The following is a 25,299-nucleotide window of genomic DNA, read 5'->3' as shown; positions in this document are numbered from 1 at the left end:
ATGTAGGTAGGAATAGCGGTCAGTAGGTTTCTGGTATAGGGTGGTGTTTATGTGACCATCGTTTATTAGCACTGTAGTGTCCAGGAAGTGGATCTCTTGTGTGGACTGGACCAGGCTGAGGTTGATGGTGGGATGGAAATTGTTGAAATCATGGTGGAATTCCTCAAGGGCTTCTTTTCCATGGGTCCAGATGATGAAGATGTCATCAATATAGCGCAAGTCGAGTAGGGGCGTTAGGGGACGAGAGCTGAGGAAGCGTTGTTCTAAGTCAGCCATAAAAATGTTGGCATACTGTGGGGCCATGCGGGTACCCATAGCAGTGCCGCTGATTTGAAGGTATACATTGTCCCCAAATGTAAAATAGTTATGGGTAAGGACAAAGTCACAAAGTTTAGCCACCAGGTTAGCCGTGACATTATCGGGGATAGTGTTCTTGACGGCTTGTAGTCATCTTTGTGTGGAATGTTGGTGTAGAGGGCTTCTACATCCATAGTGGCCAGGATGGTGTTATCAGGAAGATCACGATGGATTGTAGTTTCCTCAGGAAGTCAGTGGTGTCTCGAAGGTAGCTGGGAGTGCTGGTAGCGTAGGGCCTGAGGAGGGAGTCTACATAGCCAGACAATCCTGCTGTCAGGGTGCCAATGCCTGAGAGGATAGGGTGCCCAGGATTTCCAGGTTTATGGATCTTGGGTAGTAGATAGAATATCCCAGGTCGGGGTTCCAGGGGTGTGTCTGTGCGGATTTGATCTTGTGCTTTTTCAGGGAGTTTCTTGAGCAAATGCTGTAGTTAGGTTCTTCTGAAAATCTCCCACTGTTGCTCTCACATTAGTGGAGTTCCACCACTGTTAGCGAAGTGTTAGTGTAGATTGGTCACTGACCTTTTCACGACTAAGTCTTCTACTCCAGCCCAGGGTTGCGAGTTCAATCCTTGAGGGGGCCATTTAGGGATCTGGGGCAAAAATTGGGGATTGGTCCTGCTTTGAGCAGGGGGTTGGACTAGATGACCTCCTGAGGTCCCTTCCAACCCTGATATTCTATGATTCTATGGTTCTATGTGATGGTGAAACTGCTGACAGCCTGTCTGCACTGGAACTTGCACAGCTACACCAGTGATACAGCTGGAGCCGAAGTGGGAGATTCCTGGAAACCTTTATTGTAGACAAGGCCTTAGTATTTTTGCATTTAAAATCTCTGAGCTCCTGCAGAACACGGCTTCTCTGTAACATATCTGGCTCAGCTGCTTTCACCCATCTGCCAGTGAAAATCATTTTGTAAATGTAATACTGTATTTAAATGCAATTTCAATCCTGTTATGTAATATTTAGTTGACCTAGTTACATATCTTTAATCTGTACAACTCAACTAGTTTTATAAGCAGACCAATAAGAACTCCAGTGATTGCATATTGCAAAGAATCGCTCTAATCTTCCCATCGCTCCACTCAGACTTGTCCTTTCTGTACTATGTTGCCAGTTTTACAAGTGCTGCCTTTTATAAATACAGTGGTGTTACCTAGAGGATAGAACACGAGACCGGGACTCTGGAGAGCTGAGTTCTACTCTTGCTCTGCCACTGGCCCACTAGATGAACTTGGGCAAGTCACTTAACCCCTTTGTGCCTCAGTTTTCCCATCTGTAGAATAGGGGTAACTATGACATCCCAATTTGATTTATAACATTACTCCCTAGCTTTTACACAGCTCTTTTCATCAGTAGATCTCAAACCACTTGACAAAGGAGGTCAGAATTCCCACCCAGCTGCTGGATCAGCCAGATCCTGCTTAACTGACAGGCGCTGCCACAAACCACAGCGCGAAGTTGAGCCCCACCCTCGGGAGACACCTCAGGGAGTAGCTCTGCACAGAACCACTAACCAACAGCAGTACGCATGTGTAACTTTCCCCTCCAGGACTGATCACTGCGCATGTACAGCTCTCCCCTTCAGGCTGGCGACACTGCGCATGCTCCTTCCTATTTCCTCCTCCTCCTCCTCCCCCCCACCCCCGCTATTGTGTAGAAGCGCTCTCGCCTCAACACGCTTCGGTTCTACGCGCAGGCGCAGAGTGAGGAGCCGCTCTCGGCCCGTGCGCAGGCAAGCGTAGGGGCAGGACCTCACCCCGCCCCGATTGTGTGCGCAGGCGCAGTGAGAGGAGCGGCTCCCGGCCCGGGCGCAGACTCGGAGGCTGTTTCCTGGATCGCTTGTCAGTGCCGGGCCCCGCCGGCCGCTCCCTCTCTCGCCGCCCGGAGCGGAGTCGCGTTGACTGACCAGAGTCCGCGAGTCCCGCTCCGCTGCCTCCTCCCCTCCCCCCCAGGTAAGTGCCGGGCCCGCCTGGGGACCCCGGGCCCTTCATCTCCCCCCCCGGGGGGGCTCGGCCCTTCCTGGGCCCCTCCCCTCAGCGGGTGGGGGGTACCTGGGCCCCGCCCCCTTCCCTCACGCCGGGGGGCGGGAACCCCTCCCCACCCATTCTCCGTACCGGGGGGCGGGGTGAAGGGGGGTGTCCGGCTGTTCCTGGAACCGGGGGGGGGGGCGGTGGCGAGAGCAGCCGCTCACCCCTCGCGGGGGGGGGCACGGCACGGCACGGCACGGACCTGTCCTGTCCTGTCCTGTCCTGTCCTGTCCCCGCGCCACCCCCGTGTTCCCGCCTGGGGCTGATCCCTCCTACCCAGCGGCGTGCGGGGCTCCCCACACATCTGAGAGCAGCCGGGGGGGGGCCCGCCAGAGCCCCTCCTGCCGGCCCTCCAAGGTCTAGGGCGAGCCCCGCGCCCCGGTCGTGACAGCCTGGGCCGGGGTCGGAAACGGCGTCTCTGTTTAGAAGGCGGACGGCAGGCTGGGCCGGTCGCCCCGGCTGTAAGGAGCTAGCCCCGCGCCGGAGCAACCCAGACCGATTCGGAGGGGATGACAGTAGCAAGAGGCGGTGAACTGCAGACACTTAACTTCCCTTCCAGATGTTGCAGATGATTTATTGTGATCTGAAAGGAGATGGATGGGGGTTAAAAAAATCTCTGCCTTTTTAGCACTGTATCTGGATTCTGGGGCAGTATTCCTGCTATGTGTGTGTTGGGGATAGCCCCATAACATGTTCATCCTGTCTTGGTTAGGGAATGAGAGCAGCCTAAAACCCCTTCTTCACCCCATTATCTCGCTCCCCTCCCTGCCACCCATGAAAAAGGAAGCTGGTACTGTACAGAAAGATAAAATTCCAGTCTTGATACTGCAAAGCAAGGATTATTACTCTGCAGCTGTAAATTAATTAGATATATTAGGCCAAGTACCTAGATAACAAGGTTAACTGGGGCAATCTATTTCCTGTGGGGGATTCTCAGGTTGGTCTGGCAGGGAGAGTTGAAGATATTGATGATTGAGAACTGCACTGAATACCTGTCAGTAATATCAAAGGGCCGACTTCACTAAAGTATGGATTAGCGTCTTTGTCCTGCAGTGAGCTGTTTGGTGATTAGGAAGGGTTTGACTGAAAATTGTACTAATTTTTTTTGACTCTCTTAAAAATGAAGGTTAGGAAAAGGATAGTGCAGTTATCAAATGTGTGGCTGAGAGGTATTCATTTTTGAGAACATCTGTCCCCAGCATTGCTCTGTAGTGATTAGTTGGTCCTCCAAAACAGAATACTGTCGCTTTATAAAGCTGAAGGGAGATCTAATGTCTGTTCTATTAATACCATTATTGCACTAGAGAAACCCAGTCATTTGGAAAGAATGGATGATACCTTTTATCTAGATTCACGGAATGGGCATTTTAGGTTAATACTGGATATGGGGGAATCTTTCTAAGGTGAACTAGAGCTGTTTTCATGTGTGAGCATCTATTTTTTTATACCAACTTGCTGTTTAGTGTGAAGCTTAGAAGTAAAATCTGTGGACTAGATGTTATAAAGACCGGAGTGTGTCCCCAACATGTAGCGCTTGTGTGGGAAAGTAGCAGGATTGTGTTAGAAACCGTGTTTTGAAATAACTATACTCTTTGGGTTTTGGAAAATTTTCAACATTTTATTTCTGAAAGAGTAGAAAGGGCTGAGCCATCCTTGTTGGTGGAACATCTCTTCAATTTTTCCTGTATATGGAAATTTACTGCCACTGAGTGTTGGCGTGCACTAAAACAAGAAGATGATAAAAAGAAGTTGCAGGCATTTTGTTTAGATTAACAAATGGAATCTCAAATCATGGCTGTTCCAGGTCAGAGGTAACTCAAATCCCTTTTAATTAAGGAAACGATGACATAACACTTTGGTAGGACCAGATAAAACCTCTCCAATAATAGTTTACTTTGATTTACCCAAATATGGGTGTTAGAAGAACAAGCAATCAGGTGTCAGTTTAAAATTATATCACCTTGACCTTAGCTAAAAGTTTAAATACTGTTTTTCTCAAAATGCACTTTAAGAAGAAGTACACTGATATATAATTGTATTTGTTTCCTTAAGTGTAAGGTAATGACATGGGGACAGTACTTAAGTTTAAAAAAAAAAAAAAAAAAAAAGTCTCCAAAAATATTGGTGGTGTTGGAATGCTGTATCATTTGTTAAACTACTGTGATTCCATTTGCTAAATTCAGTAAGGAGTTGCTCATCTTCCATTCACTCCTGAGTTTCTGTTGGGTTCTGTTCATTTCCTGTTTGCATCTGAATTCCTACCTTGCCTTGCAATCTCCACCCTCGGCTAACATGGCCATACTTGGGTATGTTGTAATTTCAGATTATAATGGGTATGTGTGTCTTAGAATGACATCACTGTGTTTGTTTTTTTCTTTTAGATGCATGTAGGAAAAAAGCTTTTTCCTGGACTATTATAAATTGATCCTTGGATATGAAATTTAGTAGGCATATGTGTGGGGATTGGCAAATACAAATTATATGTACTGAGCTGTATGTAGTTTGATGACTCCAGGTGCTTTTAAACTGCTGCAGTGTTATCTTTATACTTTTGACAGTTGTGCGGGTGGAACGTATAGAGTCTCAGACTGTACTGTATTATATAGTTGTGTGGTTACTCACTAACACAACTTTGGTTGCAGAACCCGGTGGCATCTGTTTTAATGCAGATACAAATTATGGAATACTAAACTTTTTTAAAATAAACTGTCTATTTACAGATTAGAATATTTTTATGTTTTAGTGTTCAGTTTTCATGAAAAAATTCTGTAATCCAAAAATGTATAGCTAATTAGAAGTAGTTTCTTTTTGGGATTAATCAAGTGAATAATTTATCACATAACAAATGTGTCAGTAGACTGTAATTGAGTTTCAGTGGAATGTGTGTGTTTAATATTAAAATGACACTTTCAACATTTAAAAAAAAATATTCCTGGAATCATCTTAATGCTGCCATTGAGCCTTGATATTGCAGGGGACTTTGATCAGTTTATTGAAATATCCCTCTAAATAGAGAGCTTTTTAAAAAGCAACATTCTATATCTATGTAGAATTATTTAGGTTTGTTAGAAGACTTTTCATAAGTCAGGGAAAGCCTGTCTCACTCGTATGTGTGAAGAAACACTAAGAAGCGATAATTTGCAATTAGCTGTATTAAGAATGAGAAGACAAAATAAGTCTGCATACCATAGTGAATGGGTGCTTTATAAATTCGTGAGATAGCAAAGGTGACCTTTGTAGGCATCTATACTCTTGTTGAACTAGTTATGATGTTGTGTAAATATGCTATAGTATTTGACTGAAACAACCCTAGTAAGTAATGCCTAAGACTATAGCTTTGTGTAATTATCAAATTTAAAGCATTGATTTTTCAACTCTTATTCCTTTCAGTTTTTTCACTGGTTAAAACACTAAGAATATCCTTTATTCAGAATGTCTCTACATCAGTTTTTATTAGAACCAATCACCTGCCATGCCTGGAACAGAGATCGTACTCGTAAGTACCAAATTAATTATCTTTTTCCCCTTTGGTATTTTGTACATGCTACAGAACCATATACTTACAGAAAGGTGACCCAGAACTTTGAAAAGAAGAAAACAATCCAGTACAGCAACAATTACAAGACCATATCAAATACCTAGTGCTCCTCACTGAGCGCTCCCCTAAAAACGGCAAAATGTGCTGCAATAGTGATAGTCTTCGAAATTCCGTACTAGGACATTGGGTATACGGGAAATTAGAGTCTTAGAAGTATTTAGCTGCAGTGCCCAAAAGCAAAAAACTTGATTGAAGTGGGCATCATCACTTGCAACATGACTTCCCGTTACCCTCACTCTTAACCCTCTTTTCCATGCCCCAGATCCAGCCTTTTTTGTACCCTAGTTTCTCCCCACCCATTTTGGATTATAACCTTCAGAACCTCTTTTCTTCTTTGGAGACTGTTGAATACTGAACATCATACAGCTCTAAAGTTCTTCACAGCTTCTCCAGATAAGAAATGCCCTACAATGTGTTCTGGACTTTGGGAATAAGTCTCTTTAGTCCAGACTCTGCATTCCCAATGAGATTGTATCCACCTGTGTACACATTTTGAAACTGAAAAATACAGACTTGATTTGGAAAGATATGCTGTTCTAAAGCTTTTGTCATAAAAAATAATCTCACTTACTAATGGATTCATTCCCTTTGCCAGAGATTGCCATTAGCCCTAATAACCATGAAGTTCACATCTATAAGAAGAGTGGGAACCAGTGGGTAAAAGCTCATGAGCTGAAGGAACACAATGGACACATTACAGGTAAGTGAATATGCAGAGTCTGACAACATTGTTATAGAAAGTGATTCAACCTGCTTTTAAGAAGTAGTCTGACAAACAGAGTAAGAAATCTGTAAGTGATGAATAGATGATCCAACCTTTGTATAGGTTGGCACTCTCACTTTATGTTGAGCTTTGCAGTATTTTCCTGGACCACATAAAGCAAATGCAGGGAAGCAAAGCATTGATTTCCAAACACTTCCATTGAGTAGCTACCATATTAAGTTCAAGGCTGTAAAAAGTAGTAGTGTCCTGTTCCTGTGACTTTAAAAACAATCTTTACTGAGAGAGCAGGAATAATTTTTTCAACTTTTCAAATAAGCCAATTTTGTCGTGATTTTTCTCTGGTCATACTTTGTGTAATTTTCAGGATCCAAAATTAAAATGTAGGAATGGTAAGATTACCAAAACATGAGTCACCCCAGTAGTGTGTATAAAATGGGAGTGTCCTGCATTAGCCTTTTAAACAAAATTACTTGGTGCTTTTTTGAAAAGGTTTCTATTCTCTAACAAAGGAAACTAGTTAAAATCAACATTTGCCCTGTCCACCAGTATTGTGGGCTGATATCAGCCCACTAAATGGACAGAAGCCTCTGCTTGTACTACAAGGTTTTGTGGGAACTTTGCCAAACTTACCTGCTCCTCATTGGCAAGCACAGCAGTTTACACTCTTGCATGCTGACCTAACCACTTAGCCTGGTTGAATGTACAAAAGACTTGTCATCCCCAAAGGTGTTCCTCAGCATTTTAGTTGCACCTGTTGCCACTAGCAAGAAGACATACATCACCTAATTGGGCAACATTTTGGTGTTCATTACAGAAGTCAATGTTGCATACCACTGCCACTTGAAAATGCCAGGTGCTATGCGGTGTTTAAAGCTTACCAAGTCTTGATACTTGCGGTATTTTAACATTAAGAAACCTATTTTTATAGTAGGCCAGAAATGAATTGTAGAATAAACGTTGCATCTAAAAATATTAGGTATCAGATTCTGCCATATTTTTCCACTTTAATTCTATTTTTGAATCTTTCATGTTGTTTTTTCAATTGGCATGCTCAAGGAATTTTTTTTTTTTAGTACTAGAGTAGTGCTGTTATGGAAGGTCTACATATATTTTTGTGGCAGGGGGAGACTAATGATAGCAGTCTGACTCAAAAAGAAAGCTGCTGAGGAAAGAAATAGGAAATAACTCTGTTCAGAATATTTCCAGTTGAGAACATCCATCATTGCATAGGAAAGACAGAAAGTTGCGGCAAGCTTGTCAAAGGGATGTTTTATACTATTTTTTTTCTGACATTTATTTGCTGCTTTGCATTGACATTGATGTATTTTTGGCTGATGGCACAGCGTAAGTCTGCATGACACAGACATAAGTATTGTATTCCTACATAAAAACTGATAGAAATGTTAGAACAAAGCTAAAAACTACTACTGTCTAAAGTTTTAGACCATGACTGTGTAGTTTGGCAGCAGCAATGTAAACAACTGTGCTAGAAGTTTAGGCGAAGTTTTAGAAGTACTGCGTCTTTAGCTATTGAAGTAATAAGCTTCTTGCAGAAATCAGAATTGGGATCCAGAAGAGGGGGTGGAGGAAGAGGACGGTAGCCATTCTGCTACAAATGGGCGAGCTTTCAAAGCAGTCTTCCTTATCACACAGTCTATGTTCCAGTAAAGTCTATCAGTAAGAGGGATTTGGAGAGGGAAGTCAGGAGCAGTAAAGGTTTACAATAGTCACGGAATGAGTGGTGGCTGAAGACATCATTGGTATCTGTCTTCATGGCAAAGGGCAATAGCTGATGTCTCCATTCTGGGTTGCTGTACAGTAAACAGGGATTCACAAGAAAGAAAATGTGATATTAATAGAAGTCTAAATTGCAGGTATTGATTGGGCTCCCAAAAGCGACCGCATTGTAACTTGTGGTGCAGACCGCAATGCCTACGTCTGGAGTCAGAAAGACGGCGTGTGGAAGCCAACTCTAGTGATTCTGAGAATTAATCGCGCGGCCACCTTTGTGAAGTGGTCTCCTTTGGAGAATAAATTTGCTGTAGGAAGTGGAGCTCGACTCATATCTGTGTGCTACTTTGAGTCTGAAAATGACTGGTGAGCAGTTTAAACTTGATGATTTCCATTAAGGCAAATCCATGAGGCAATACATTGTCTTGGTTCTGTATTCCATAGTGTATTTTAAAATGCAGCTAATGGACCATAGATGTGCTTTAATTGCTGAGTTTTTATCTTTTTTATTGAGGTTTTCTTAACGTTTCAAAGCTGTAAAGGGTACATGTTGTTCATGTGATTTAATCATGCAGTTCTCATTAATATTAATATGTAGCTAAATCCTTGAACAGTGCCCTGAAAATGTATTTCTAACACTTACAGTAGAACCTCAGAGCTATGAACACCTCAGTAATGGAGGTTGTTCGTAACTCCAAAATGTTTGTAACTCTGAACAAAACGTTATGGTTTGTTCTTTCAAAAGCTTACAACTGAACATTGATTTAATACAGCTTTGAAACTTTATTATGTAGAAGAAAAATGCTGCTTTTAACCATCTTAATTTAAATGAAACAAGCACAGAAACAGTTTCCTTACCTTCTCAAATCTGTTTTTTTAAACTTTCCCTTTTTTTTAAATAGTTTATGTTGAACACAGTATTGTACTGTTTGCTTTTTTTATTTTTCTGCTGCTGACTGCATACGTCCGGTTCCAAACGAGGTGTGTGTTTGACTGGTCAGTTTTCAACTCTGGTGCTCATAACTCTGAGGTTTTACTGTACGTCTATTTAAACCTTTATTTTCATACTCCACTACCTGATTTCTGACAGGTTTAATGGATTTTCTCAAATATTTGGTGTTCTTTCAAAAGTGCCTGAATTTCTTTTATAACTAACCATCGCCTGGGACTTGGCTCATTTACCGAATAGGTTTTTTGGTGTAATAGTCTTTGTGGTTGACACACAAACCATCTCAATACTAATTCACCAAGATTCTGAAGTGGTTTGGGTAAATGTTGTATAGGGCTTCAGAAATGGAGCCCCATATCTTTCCCAAATATGAAATCAAATGGTCATGGCACGGCTCAGGTTTGGCCCAGTAACTCCATCATCATGGGGCGTAGGGAAGGCGTTTTGGCTAAATTTGAGTGAGTGGCACTGTGGCCTGGCCCAGAGAGGGGAGCCAGACCCATTTGATGAGAGACCATTGTAGGGTGATTGCAGGGCAGGCTCTCTATGCGCACACGCACACACGGCAGGGTCCAACCGCCTGGTATGGATAAAACAAAATACCCTGAAATTCCCCAAAAGGAGAGAATTTCACAGGTTTCTATAGTTTTTATTTTTTAGTCATATACCATCTGAAACATAACCATTCAAAACAAATGTATTGCATAAGCGAAGAATTTACTTTTAATAAATCTCTTCTGTTTGATGTGTAAAGAAACAAGTGGTCTACCAGACACTCAGAAATGGAGTGGGTGACCATACTTGAACCTGACAGCATCAAACAATGTATAACCATTAACACTTCCATATCTCTTACAAGATTAGTGAGATATATGCGACTTTTCATTAGCATTTACACTAGGCCAAAGCCACAGCATTTGGGCGGGCCAGAAGACATTGCATTTTAAGATATATTTACAAACATGGACTGAATGGTACCTCGTCCTTATTTGCATAATCCTCCATCTTTAGAGAGTCTTTTTTACTCAGTTACAGGCTAAGAACTTGCTCCCAAGTCACAATATTTAGATGGAAAAAGCTTTGTTTTGCTATTGCTGTTATTTGTGGCTTAAATGCGGCATTTAATTGATCTGTATTTTGTAATCTTCTGAATAACCTGTGAAAATTTCCATGAAATATGAGTTTATAAAACTTTCATAAATTTTACCATAAAATATAAAGAACAGAAAAGTTGATAAGCTGCAGAAAACACTTTAAAGCTCGCTGCAAAAAAAATGCATTCAGAATGTTGTACAAAGAAAATAATACTGCTCAACTTAGTATTATGATTCCGCAATGTTTTCTTGTTCTTGGGGCATATAAAAGAGGAAAATGACTGCATCAAAATCAAGTTAATGAGCTCAAGGTCAGAGTAGTCAATCTGGTATATTAAAGGTTTCAGAGTAACAGCCGTGTTAGTCTGTATTCGCAAAAAGAAAAGGAGTACTTGTGGCACCTTAGAGACTAACCAATTTATTTGAGCATAAGCTTTCGTGCGCTGTAGCTCACGAAAGCTTATGCTCAAATAAATTGGTTAGTCTCTAAGGTGCCACAAGTACACCTTTTCTTTCTGGTATATTAAAGTGTTTCCAAAAATTGATTTCAAAAGGGCATAGGACCCAAATGCTTATCTGATCAGAATAGTAGTTTCTTTGTTTTAATTGTCGATGCCTGGCTGACAGAGCTCACAACCCCTTGAGATTCATGAATTGTATTGGAGGTTTTGAAATCATCAGTACTTTCTGAAATGAATTTACAAAATCTCGACTAGATGGAGTAAGGTAGAAGAAAGGAGCAAAAAGAGAATAACTAGTTGAAGTCTTCTTTAAAAAGTTCAGCTGATCAGTGTCTCAAAAACCTACATAGCGCTAACTGAAAAGTAAAGAGAATACATATATCTGATAGAATAGAGGTGTGTATTACAAGTGTTGCATTTTAATGTACTGTCACTGTGGGGTAATAAGAGGGCTGGAGTTCCATCCATGATGTCTAGAACTATTTATTTTCTGGTGAGAATTGGGACGGGGGGAGTCGGGGGGGGAAAGAGAGAGCTCAGTGATTTGAGCATTGGCCTGCTAAACCCAGGGTTGTGAGTTCAATCCTTGAGGGGACAATGTAGGGATCTAGGGCAAAAATTGGGGATTGGTCCTGCTTTGAGCAAAGGGTTGGACTAGATGACCTCCTGAGGTCCCTTCCAACCCTGATATTCTATGATTCCATGATAGGGGCAGATTTAACAGTAATGATGATTGAATGGGCCATCTGTACTTCAGTCTTCTCTTCCTTTACATGTCAAGTTGGAATGTTTCCAGTCACTTGCACTGTGATTTGATGTGTTGGAGTCATATACTGCGGGATATTTGGCGCTTTAATGGTAAGCAAATGGTTCTCAATAAATACGTTTTATTTCCTGATATTTTAGGTGGGTGAGCAAACACATTAAAAAGCCTATTCGCTCCACTGTCCTAAGTCTGGACTGGCACCCCAATAATGTCTTGCTGGCTGCAGGATCCTGTGACTTCAAATGCAGGTGAGAGTAAATAAAGCATTTGCAAGTTGATTTGGGTTACTGATTTAAATCAGTCAGCAGTAAGAATGTGCTAATCCTGTATACATTGTCAAAATAGCAACCCATCACGTACTAATGTATTTATTTAGAAAAATAAAATAAAGCCTTGAAAGACTATTGAATCTGTGCCACTACACATGGTACACAGGGCTTTGGATTTTTAGCGTGTATCCACTAAAAAGTCAGTGTTACTTTCATAAAGCAGTGTTTACTTATTAATACTGCTTCAGCTGTGCAGGTACCTAATGGTCAGTTCCATGCTGCTCCTAATATGAAATCAAAGCCTGTCAAGCACCATCTTTTATCTGAAACAGATCTTTGGCCATTGTTAGCATGAGGCTGGAAGACTTGGCAGCTGCTCAGTGCAGATAGATTCCTGCTACCTGCACAGCATCCCATTAAAGTCATGGGGTGCAGTGCACTGGTCCATCCATGTGGCTCAGCTTGCAGGATCTGGGCCCAGATAGGTAACTTTCTACATGGTGATTTCACTATATTCTTTTTTTTATTTTAAACACTTTTGCTTTGCACAGTAGCGAGAATTTCCCTTCCTTCTGCTTAAAATAAATGTAGGATTTTGCTTTATGCTACAGGGGAAGTATTCAGGCTTAAAAATAAGGTCTGTGTACTCAAAATGTCTACTAGTATAAATGCTAGGCCCAAACATTACAGTCCCTCGTCTAAAATGAGATGTAAATCTGAAGTCTGGAGCACTTGGTCATTTGATATCTCATGGCACTTTTCACATGAGGAGAGGTGTTCTGACCAAAGCCCAGTTTGTTTAAATTGGATAGGGTATACATCTTCACTTCCTGCACTAAACAATTGACTTTTGTGAACTGTTCTTTCACCCCTCCAGAAGAGACTGCATTTGAGTTGTGTGTGAAAGGTTCCTTCTGTATATGGTTTTTAAAGCATTTTGCAACCCTGTGAGATGAAAGGTGCTGTTTAAATGCGAGTTGTTTTTTATATTAATGTCAGTTTCCTTGGACTTGTAATTTTTTTTGTCTTGGTATTTTTCTCTAACACCTCTTATGTGGAGAGAATCTCATGCAAGGTTTTTCTTTTGACTGCTGCTGAGAAGCTGGAATTGATTACCTTATAATGCCTTGTTGTGTCTAATCATCCCTTATTGAAGAATCTTATTGAAGATATGGATATGCAAGAAATTCCCAAACATAGGTTGAATCAAGTTCCCAGGATTTCCTTAGAACAGAACAATGATTCATGGAAGATTAATATTCTCGTTTCATGTACTTCCTACTGGAAAACTTGTTCTGCCCTGCATTTCATTCCACTGGAAATGGTCCATTCTGAAATGTGAATCTTTCTATTACAATATTTAGGAGGCATTTATTATTTAAAGTTTGCATTGCAGGATGGACCATTTAATACCAATTACAACTCTGATCAGAGAGCGGAACGGTTCTTTATGAAGATGCATCAGAGGAAGAAATGTCCATCTCAGTTCACATTTCCAAATCTTACTTTTATTGCCTGCGAATAACCTATTTCTGAATGTTAGGAGAAATGTCTTTCTCTGCTGAAGGGTGAATACAGATCTCTGGAATTCTTTTTCCAGGCGAATGTTCAGTTATATACTAGAGGTTATAAAGACAACTGGGCTTTTAGCACATCTGTACCGATAGCTGGTTCTGAAAGGTTATTAAATGGCCAAAATCAGTAGTAGCTAGCAGTGTACATCACTTCAACAAGCAGGAGACATGCTGATAAAAATCCAGGGCAAGAGGTGCTGCTGGTTGATAGTTATTTAATTGGATTTAAGATGGCTGGCTTTGATAATCCATAGGGCTTCTTCCTTTAACTTTATCTCTCTCTTAGAGTATAGCTACAAGCACTATGTAGGGGAGTTTTTTTTATACTGTAGCTGGAGCAACGTCACTGGAAATAAAGGCCATATTCTAGTGCTCTTTGAATGTGGAGACTTTCAAGCAGAGAGATGGCTTTAGTTCTAAAAATTGAATGGTTCAGAAAGAAATCTCAGCAAATGAAAAGCTTTCTTCAATCACCAGTCATCTCCCAGTCGTCTTGCTACGTGGGACTGATTTATTCTTGCCTTGTATCAAAGACTCTGCTGCTTTTAACATACGTCCTATTTCCATATATTAACTGAGATGTCCTTCTGGATTCTTATAAAGGGCTCTTAAATTTAAGCCTACCAACAACACACAGTCCTTCTGCCAACTTCTGTTTTAAACTGACCAGGCTGATTGAACTCATGTTTACAATTTAGAATTCTCTGGTAGCCATATTAACATAGCTGCAGTTAAGGCCTTTTTTCTGTTCTATATTTGTTGGTTTTACTGAAGACGTGTGTGTTCTTCAAAGCGTATGTGGAACAATGTGCCACACACATGCAGAGTTTAAAAAATACTCCCATAAGCTCAGGCTTTAAAAAAAAAAAAAAAATTCCTCTGCATTTTTGATCTTGAGCATGATCAGTTGATCACTGCTGCTGTTCTACTGAAATGTTTAATTATTTGTACTATGGTGTGGTTCAAATGGAAGAACATTCTTGCTCACTGGATTAACTGCTGCTGTTAATCCTATGCCTGTGACATTATAATAACTTCCATGGTAGCAGTTATGGATGCCATATTGTGCCACTCCTGAATCTCACAAAAGGAATCTGATTATATGGGGAGACTTTTTATTTAACACATTTTGATAAATAGCTGTGCTGGGAAAAGAGATGCAGAAAAATAGTGACCGTTTAATATGTTTTGATGCGCTCTTCCAGCAGTTAGTCTGAATGTGACAGTCTCTCTTTCCAAAGCTCAATCTAGAGAATGGTATCTTTGTAAGGATTTGTGTTAGCTGGCTATTACATATTGCACTTCTCAGATTCTCTCCTAGCTTTGATTGTCAGGGTTGTTAGTGTTGTGAAAGGAAGAAACAAAAATCTTAATGCAATAGAATAGAAGGCTGTGTACGTTTTATGCATAATGCTGCTGAGTGCTGATGTTTTCCCACAGCACACAGAAGTCTGCTGTCAAAGGAAGCTCAAAAAACGGCGCTTTAGCATGGCATAATTAATGGAGCGTCTGTCCTGGTGACTCTAATGTGAGATTTTTATGCAGTTAAAGTGTCTGGTTTTCTTTCCATTATCATTTTGGTGTCTTTTATTTGCAGAGTGTTTTCTGCTTACATTAAGGAAGTGGATGAAAAGCCAGCCAGCACACCATGGGGCTCAAAGATGCCCTTTGGGCAGCTGATGTCAGAGTTTGGTGGTGCTGGAAGTGGGGGATGGGTGCACAGCGTCAGTTTTTCTGCCAGTGGTAACCGCCTAGCCTGGGTCAGCCATGATAGTACCGTGTCAGTTGCTGATGCCTCAAAAAATATGATGTAAGTATTTTCTTTTTGTTTGTGATTTATTAGCCCTGTGATACTAGGAGGGAAGGGCAAGCATGGCATGTGGAATGTTGTGTTGGCAACAAGGAAGAACAAAGCTGGTATTTCCAGAAGTGTTGTGTCCAGCTCGTACAAGCAGTCCATTTAAAGTTTAGAAGACTTGTCTCTGAGGCCTATTCAAGTTGGCTCTTGGAAATTTTGGATAAATAAGACCAATCTGGAGTAAATGAATGGTTTTTGAAAGAACCGTTTTGTTTTTGAAACTGTGCGTTTTGTTCTGCTATTAGGAAACTACGTTCTCCTGTAGAATAGCTACAGGAGACTTCTGTGAGAGCATGTCCAGTTCTTCTACATATCTAGTACCTGATTTGATAGTGTTAACTAGGGACTGGAGAATAAACTGTTTATTCCATGAAATCTCAATTCCACACCTGTCCTCTTTACCATCTTACTTGTTGCAAGGTTTTAAATTATATCCTCCAACTAGGGTAGAAATATTTTACTACCCTCCTGTACTCCCCCGCCCTTCCTCCTTCTCCTGATTTAAACACAGTATACAAGTACAACCTCTCTTTTCTTGGGAATGGGGAGAGGTGACATTGTTCCAGGGATGTAGGGAGAGGAGAGGGCCATCTGAGCACAGCTGTGTTTAATTGTGACACACACAGCTCTGGTGAGAAATGCAGAATGTATACTTAGCTAGAGAGAGATCCTTAAATAATACAGATGATCTAGGGCCATCTTTGAAATCCTGGCCTGTTCGTTAATTCCCTTAGTATTGTTGTAATAACTTGAATGATGAGATCATTTAGTATTGATATAAATGCCCAGCTATTGTATCTTAAAAGGATGCAGCCACATACTTTAAGTACTGGAGTGTTTTACGTTATTTTTGTAACCTTATAGAGACCTCACTTTTTGTCTTATCAAGCAGAAAAGGCCCAAATTGGTAACTATCAATATTGTTGGAATGTGTAATCTTTTTAAATGTGTGTCATCACTTGTGTACAGAATGCTCTATAAGGTCAGCATATAGCCAGGAATAATTTTCTGGTTAATGACTGGTTTAGGAGTAGCAGCCGTGTTAGTCTGTATCTGCAAAAAGAACAGGAGTACTTGTGGCACCTTAGAGACTACAATACCCACCTGCTGAAGTGAAAAAACAGATTGATAGAGCCAGAAGAGTACCCAGAAGTCACTTACTACAGGACAGGCCCAACAAAGAAAATAACAGAACGCCACTAGCCGTCACCTTCAGCCCCCAACTAAAACCTCTCCAACGCATCATCAAAGATTTACAACCTATCCTGAAAAATGATCCCTCACTCTCACAGATCGTGGGAGACAGACCAGTCCTCGCTTACAGACAGCCCCCCAACCTGAAGCAAATACTCTCCAGCAACCACACAACAAAAACACTAACCCAGGAACTTATCCTTGCAACAAAGCCCGATGCCAATTCTGTCCACATATTTATTCAAGTGACACCATAATAGGACCTAATCACATTAGCCACGCCATCAGGGGCTCGTTCACCTGCACATCTACCAATGTGATATATGCCGTCATGTGCCAGCAATGCCCCTCTGCCATGTACATTGGCCAAATCTGACAGTCTCTACGCAAAAGAATAAATGGACACAAATCTGACATCAGGAATCATAACATTCAAAAACCGGTAGGAGAACACTTCAGCCTCTCTGGCCACTCAGTAAAAGGCTTAAGGGTGGCAATTCTGCAACAGAAAAGCTTCAAAAACAGACTCAAACTGCTGAGCTTGAATTAATATGCAAACTAGATACCATTAACTTGGGTTTGAATAGAGACTGGGAGTGGTTGGGTCATTACACACATTGAATCTATTTCCCCATGTTAAGTATCCTCACACCTTCTTGTCAACTGTCTAAATGGGCCATCTTGATTATCACTAGAAAAGTTTTTTTTTTCTCCTGCTGATGCTCATCTTAACTAATTTGCCTCTTACAGTTTGTATGGCAACTTCCACCTTCTCTGTAGGTGCCACGAGTACTCCTGTTCTTTTTTCTGGTTAACGGCTCCCTCTGCTGCCTGCTCAGCAGCACAGTATAAACTACTGTAGAATTTTTATAAACATTGACTATTGTCTCTTCTTTAATTTCTTGGGGACATGGCACAGGATTTAAAATAAAAATAGATTTCACAGGGCATTTGCACTAAGCTGTAATTACTTTCATGTAAGTCACAATCTACTTGGGTCACTTGAAGGCAGCATATTATAGTAATCGGGCTATACGAGCTTGTGTACTAATAGCAAGCTGTCTGAGAATGGGCCCTTTTGTCATATTCTCTTGAAACAAAAGATAAGAGGTTTCAGTGAGTCCCTTCTTTAACAATTGTTCTTGTGTCTAGGGTTTCACAGCTGAAAACAGAGTACCTCCCATTCCTGAGTGTGTCATTTGTCTCTGAGAACAGCGTTGTGGCAGCTGTAAGTGTCTCTTCTTTCCCCTTGTAGAATGTTGTATGTGTTATCCTCTCACTGAAGCACTGCACTGTGAAGTTAGTCAATAATAAAATACCTCTTCAGAAGCACCAGCATGAGCTGTTCTGCAGCAGAGTGCGGTATAAAAAGCAAAGGTGCTGCTCTTAATTAGCTAGATTTTTTTTTTGCCTTAATGATGTCTTGTTGCAGGGCCATGATTGCTGCCCAATGCTCTTTAACTGTGATGATCGTGGCTCGCTGACCTTCGTTTCCAAACTAGACATTCCAAAGCAGAGCATTCAGCGCAATATTTCTGCCATGGAACGCTTCCGCAACATGGACAAGAGAGCCACTACAGAAGATCGTAACACTGCATTGGAGACGCTGCATCAAAACAGCATCACGTGAGTGCCACAGCGCTCAGGACATGTGACAAGGAGAGCTCCCTGGCACCTTATATATTCCAGGACATATCTGAGACCCTTCAACCTTGGATTTCCCTTATCAGAAAACTTACCTTTTCACTGACAGTTGCTTATTCCTGGTGTTTCATAGAAAGGCAAGAATGCTTTGCCCCAGGGATCTGGCCAATTTAGCAATTTTGTGCATAGAAGTTAGCTGTTGGAAAGGGAGACATGGAGTTCCTTCCTGACCCCTTGGGCTGTTGTCTGATGCCCTGAATAAGGAGATTTAATTGCTCCAGTTTTGTTTGGAACCTGATAAAAGATAATCATTAACATTGATAGTTACACATGTTATCTCCCTTTGCTTCTGGGTAAAGTTGTGTTTTATGTGTTTCATAATTCAGACCTGAACAGACACTGTGTAACCAGGACTTGACACTTACCAAAGCCACTAAATCCAGTGAGCAGAATTCACCTGAAAAACTAATTCTCCTTGCACCCTCATGTTCAAAAATTTATTTCAGTATTTATTACTCTTCTGGAATGAGCGAATACAAGTTAATCATGTGAGATGTTCCTCTGTGTTTGCCCCAGTACTCCATGTGCACAAAATACACTAACACTTCTAAAGTAAAGTGGGGGTCTCTTTAAATTATAAGCCTTTTATAATAGTGCTGGATGACCTTCCCTGTCTGCCTTGGAGGCTGCCTCCCAAGTTCTTACACTAGCAGAAAGGCTTCACCATTCTTACTCCTTGAAGATGCATGAGGTGGGGTTGTGTTTTGAAATCTTCACTTGATAGCACAACCAATGAAAGATGGAGGGGTTTCAGGCAGACTCTCCGGCATCCTCCAAATATGATGCTTGCTTTATTCTTTCTCAAGTGGCATACTGAAAATCGGGCGGAAAGTACACATTACAATCATGTCACTCTTCCGATGGGAGAATAGGCATTGAACCTTCTGCAGTTCTTACAAAGCCAGTAATATCCAGTGCTTTAAAGTCTACTTAACCATGTCTCCACTATTTGTGGCCCTCTGGTATTCTGAGCTCATTTACAGCTGTCACTCTCTGTTTTCAGCCAAGTGTCTATTTATGAGGTAGACAAGCGAGATTGTCGTAAGTTCTGCACCACTGGCATTGATGGAGCAATGACCATCTGGGATTTCAAGGTATGTATTTACTACTTTGCTTATGAGTAAGGCTACGATTATGTCACGGACGTCACGGAAGTCACGGAATCTGTGACTTCCAGAGACCTCCGTGACATTTTCTGCTTCAGCCCCTGGGCTGCAGGGCTGGAGCTGTCAGCCAGGGAGCCCTAGAGATCTCAGCTGTGGGGCCCACACAACTCCCAGCCACTATGCAGGGCAGTCCCCCTCCCTCACCCCCCCCCATGTTCCCTCTAATTTTTCCCACCTGTGTGCAGAGAATTTTCTTATGTGCACCAATATGGAGGTGATGTGTGACACATCACCTCCATATTTGTGCACATAAGAAAATTTGTGTGGTGGGGGTGGGGCCAAGGGGTTTTGAGTGTGGGAAGGGGCTCAGGGCTGGAGCAGAGGGTTGAGGTGCAGGGGTGTGAGGGCTCCGGATGGGGGTGTGGGCTCTGGGGTGGGGCCGGGGATGAGGGGGTGTGGGCCGGGGATGAGGGGCTCAGGGCTGGGGCAGAGGGTTGGGCGCAGAAGGGTGCGGCGGGGAGAGAGGACCCCCCCAGCCCTCTCTTCCCCCCACAGAAGCAACTGGGCTTGGGGGGGAGAGGCGCCTCTCCCCCCCACGGGAGCTCTGGGGCTGGGGCTGCAGGATAGGCGTCTCTACCCCAGCCCCAGCAGGTCCAGGCTGGGGCTGGGCTGCTCCGGGATGGGTCAGGCCAGTCCGGGCCACGTTGCCCTGGCCCCAGCAGGTCCGGGCCGCAGGCTGAGTTGGGGCCGGGGGAGGGGCACCCCGGTAGGTCCCTGGGCGGGTTCCCTGAATGCCTGCGCCGTGCTGAATAGGCTGTTGTGCGGCCGCGCTGCTTACAGGGAGCTTAGGCCCCGCAGCTCCCAGCTGCTGGTCTGGCGCGCCAAGCCGCTGTGGGGGGCCCCTGCAGGTGTCTCCCAGCCCTGGAGCTCTGAGTTGCGGCGGGGCCCTCTCAGCTGGCACGGGGAGCTCCCATCCGTGAAGGGCGGCCCCCGGAGCTCCCAGCCACCGCAGGCAGCGGGGGACCTGGAGTTCTGAGCGGCAGCTGGGGGCCCCGCAGCTCCCAGCCGCGAGTCCTGGAGCTCCGGCCTTCGCAGGCAGCAGGGCCGCTGCAGCTCCCAGCTGCTCTGAGCAGCAGTGGGTGCTGGCTCCTCCATTCCCCATTTTGTCACAGCTCATTTTAGTAAAAGTCAGGGACAGGTCACAGGCTTCTGTGAATTTTTGTTTATTGCCCGTGACCTGTCTGTGATTTTTTTTCTAAAAATAACCATGACAAAATCTTAGCCTTATGTGTGAACTGTCTGTGACTTGTTAATCTCTGGACATCAGGACCTGGGATTCAGCCCTAATGTAAATTGTATTCGCATTAGGGAATCTAGACTCTGGATATTTAGGACTGTTAGTGAACTCTTTAGAGAGGACAGATCCAAGACTCAACATAATCACAGATGTATTTGCTCAGCATATGGTACTAATCCAGACTAATTTTTTAATGGGATCATTCAGGTCCGTGTAGGAATCCTGTTAATCCTCTTCTTCCTCCTCCAATCCCCTTCTTCTTTTTTTTTTTTTTTTTTGAGCCACAACCATGCTGGCTCAGGAGACCAGAATCATCACTGCATCAATGAAAGGGACTCTGGCCCAGGTCTACAAAGGTGTTTAGGCTTATAACTTCCATTGAAATCAATCGAAGTTAGGAACCTAAATACCTTTGTGCACCTGGGCCACTGTTGCCTTTTCTCCATCTTCTAAGGACTGAGCTTGGCAGCACCCAGGCTCTTCAGAGACTTTCTTGACTATATTTTTTTAAACGTAGCAAAAAAGCATCTAACATGAGGTCCAAAATACATGGAAGTTCAAACCAAAAGCCTAAATGGATTTAAATGTGCAAATGATTCTAGGCTGACTTTTTACTAGGTTCATCTTGATGTCAAAACAGACTAGGTCATTCATCCTGGAAACTAGGATTTATAGTTCAAAATTTCAGCACAAGACCTCACAGAGTACTGCTTGACACTCCTATGGCAGGGTGCCCTACTTGGTGCTTTAAAAAAAACCCAACCATAATTGGGATATAATTAGGATCTAAGGATCCAACTTTGTGAAAGCTATTTTTCCATATGTACACCTACGCGTGCCCTGTTCTCGACGCAAAGTCTCAGAATTTCCTCCAGACCAGATTGCATGTGTTGGTGCAGATTGGCCAGCAGGTGTCTCTGTAGACCCCCCCGACTCTTCTGTTGAGCTCTGGAATACAGTAGAACCTCAGGAAGGGAGGTTGGTCGTAACTCTGAAGAAAACGTTATGGTGGTTCTTTCAAACGTTTACAACTGAACATTGACTTAATACAGCTTTAAACTTTACGATGCAGAAGTGTTCCCTTTATTTTTTAGTAGTTTATGTTTAACACTGTACTGCACTGTATTTGCTTTTTTTATTTATTTTTTCCCATCTCTGCTGCTGCCTGATTGCATACTTCTGTTTCCAAATGAGGTGTGTGGTTGACCAGCCAGTTTGTAACTCTGGTGGTATACTGTACACAGTTTTTGTAAGAGAACAGTTCGTTGCTTTATAATCTGGTAGCACGTACCAGCCCCAACCAGTGTTTGGGCCAAGTTAGGGAGCTGGACCTGTCTCATGTTTCATCTGTTTTGTTCTATCACTTAGTTTTGCGGTAGGGGCTGACTGTTTGACACAAGGTGCTGTAGTAGTTACTAATAAATGTTTTCTCTCTCAAGACCTTAGAGTCCTCTATCCAAGGTCTACGAATCATGTAAAGATGGATCTCCATTATCTAGCATGACAGACTGCTTGACAGCATGCATCTCCAGCATCCACACAGACCTGAAAAGGGATGAGTAAGCTGGATCATTTGGAAGCACTGAGAAGATATGGCTTGGCAGATTTTCTTTTTAAATACATACTTGGTGAAATGTGTTGGTTTCAAAATCAGCTGTGATTGTGTCTCTTTCGTTTTGATTGGTGGTTGCATTCGATTCTTTACCAAAGCTGCTCCGTTAGCAGTATATTGCAGGAAGTTATGGATCACTAACTTAAAAGGGGAATTTTATGTAAATTGTCTGCTAGAAATAAAAGATACAGACTGTGTTTGTAGTTTTTTCCTTGTTAATGATGATCTAATCAGTAGTGAGTGCATGGGAAAGGAAAAAACCTTTAATGTGCCCTCCTGTATCAAGGGGAGGAAGTTCGTCTTCTCAGCTAAAAGCTCTTTACAAGCTCAAGAGTGAGGATAAATCCAACCAGGCTTCTTCTGAAGGAAGAGCCTGGTCATGGAAAGCTGGAATGATGAGGGAGACTTGTCTCAATGATTATTTCCAGAGTGATTAGTCCTGTCTGCTTTAGCAGTTAACAAAGACTAATAGTAGCAAATGAAAACTGGAAGTCCTCTCATTATCAGCTCAGACTTGGTTCGCTAAAGGCAAATTAAATGACCAGGATTATCTGTAATGCTTTGAGGCTTGCACTGAGCACCTCCTCAAATAGCATTAGCTCAAAGTGTCTATGATATGGGATGGAGACTACATACTGGAAATGAAGCATAATTAATACTGAGCTAGAGTCTAGTAGGACAAGTGAGACAATGACCTTCTAGGCATGGTGTATAAAATTCTATTTTACTATGATCGCTGGAGGAGTGCAGCTTGTTTAGCAGCACAGAGAGCATAGACCAGTTTCTCCAGAGACTTAAAAAGTAATGTTGGACCAGTCATACTTGCTGGAGTTCATTTCTGACCCCCTGATAACTCATAGACGCAGTTATGAATAACTACGTCCATACGGCCATGTAAGGTGACTGTCGAATCTTACTTTATGCATTGAGGTTGACAGTGCATTAGAGGGGATTATCTGGCTATGGGCAGTTTGCATTGCCGCTCATGTTTGAGTGTTGCATTTTAAACACAAGAAATGAAGAGAAAGAGAGGGGAAAAAAACCACTGGCTATATTTACCACTTCCTCTGAAACCAGCATGTAACTTGATACACTACTTATTGCTCCCCTTTGAATGGTTTGAAAAGGAGGGTGAGAGGGAGCCCAAAAGGCATTGGTCTCTCTTGCATGTCTAAAAAACAAGCTACCCGCAACTCCAAGACCCATCTTTTTTTTCAGGTAAGGTGTATGTGAAACACAGAGAAAAGATTATTTTCCGATTCCCCATCTGTTTCTGGTTTCCAGGAGTGGGGGGAGGGAAGTCACCATTTTGCAGTTTTTTCTTCATCTCAAGAGCATAGAATCAGTGGGGCTGAAACAAACCTCTCATTCACCATCTAGTGCCATGATCTGCAAAGTACCGGACTGATTTCATCCGTAATAATACACGGCATTTCCTTGTATGTTCCATGTGAGCCTGTGTGTACCTGAAACAGTAGTGAATTAACCCTCTTATGCTGCAATTGCATAGGTAGTATCTCCCTCTTGTAGGCAAGTCTGTTTCAGAGGGAGGAAAATATCCCCCTGGCTAAAACCTGTCACAAGAAGCTATTAGAGACATTAAGATTGTGATGGAATCGGGGAATGTACTGTCATGAATAAGAAACTGTTTTTGAAACAGCTTAGGATAACAAATGGTCCATTCCAAACATGGCAAAAATGTAACAATGGAATGCCCCAAGGTTCTATATTTGGACCAGTGGTGCATATGTTCATCATCTGGAAAAGGGGGGGAGCAGTCAGATGACAGTTATTTTGGCTCCTCAAGGCTAGAGAAGACTGAGAAACTCCGGAGGAACCTTTCTCAGCCGGGAGCATGGGGGAGCACTCTGACAGTTAAAACGCGTTATTGCTGTATGCCCTGCAGGGGGATATGGGAACTACTACTACAGATTGCTGGGACCTACGTTAACTGAAACAACTCAGAAAAAAGAACTAAGCTTCACTGTAAGGAGAGCCCTGCTCAGGGGTAGACTAGTGGCCGTCAAAAATAATAAATCAGGTAGGAACAGGATAGAAAATATTAGAACTATTACACACCATAATGGAATGTCTCAAATACTGCTGAATTCTGGTCACCCAGGGTAAACTTTTCAGAAGTGTCTAAGTCTCATTTGAAGTCAATGGTAGTTAGTCCCCCCCAAGTTTTGTGGGTGCTTTTGAAATTTTTTATTCCCGTCTCAAAAAGACTAGCAGAAACGGGTTCAGAAATAGGTGGCAAGAATGAGTCGAGGCAGAAAGAGACACACATCTGACGGAAGAGTGAAAAGTGGGCGTGTTTAATGCAGAGAAGAGGGTAGAATGGAGGCATATGAAATAAAGGGGTCTACAGAAGGGAAACTGAACTCTGTTGTCCATAGTACAAAAAAGGCAAAACCAGCAAATTCCAAACGGAGAAGGCATAACACAAAACTGCAAAAATCAGCAATTTCCAAACTCCTTGACATAACACAAGCTGTGTGACTTATCGCCACAAAAATGTGTATGCCAGAAGCTTAGTGGGATTCAAAATGGATTAAATGCTTACGGGCAATGAAAACATTCACAGTTAGATTAAGAAAGGATAAAATTATGAAGTTAAGGGATATGAAACAACATTCTTTAAGGCATAATTCAACTGACAGCTGCTTGGGATGAAGAATAAACTTCTCCTATAGGCAAGTTGTTATATGCTGGTCCAGCGCAGAATTTCTTGCTGCTTGCTCTGCAGCATCCCATTGAGGCAACTCTCAGAGATGGGACCATTGGTCTCATCCAGAATAGCACTTCCTGTACCCTTTGCATTTACCACATGACCATCTTTCCTCTCCCTTAAACCAAACTGAAGGTCTGTACGGTGCCTGGCTGAGTCAATCAGTCTCCTTGCCCTGGTTTCCCACCTTTTAAGGAGGCCAAGGGGAGTTCTTTGTATCTTGCTTTGGTAAGAATCGGCTAGTA

General features: G+C 42.4%; 1 protein-coding gene across 1 annotated transcript; it reads left to right on the top strand.

The window, feature by feature from the left end:
- Positions 1-2,124: 2,124 nt before the first annotated feature.
- ARPC1A (actin related protein 2/3 complex subunit 1A) lies at positions 2,125-22,518 on the top strand. Its single transcript, XM_074965144.1, has 10 exons — positions 2,125-2,311; positions 5,777-5,882; positions 6,580-6,684; positions 8,583-8,805; positions 11,850-11,957; positions 15,150-15,362; positions 17,757-17,832; positions 18,037-18,230; positions 19,312-19,402; positions 22,151-22,518. The coding sequence occupies exons 2-10, from the start codon at positions 5,819-5,821 to the stop codon at positions 22,187-22,189; spliced, it is 1,113 nt and encodes a 370-aa protein (XP_074821245.1). The 5' UTR covers positions 2,125-2,311; positions 5,777-5,818; the 3' UTR covers positions 22,190-22,518.
- Positions 22,519-25,299: the final 2,781 nt, after the last annotated feature.

The sequence above is a fragment of the Natator depressus genome, chromosome 10 (genome assembly GCF_965152275.1).
Source record: "Natator depressus isolate rNatDep1 chromosome 10, rNatDep2.hap1, whole genome shotgun sequence".
Classification (NCBI taxonomy): domain Eukaryota; kingdom Metazoa; phylum Chordata; order Testudines; family Cheloniidae; genus Natator; species Natator depressus.
Note: the sequence above shows the minus strand (reverse complement) of the source record. Positions and strands in the feature narration are given on the sequence as shown.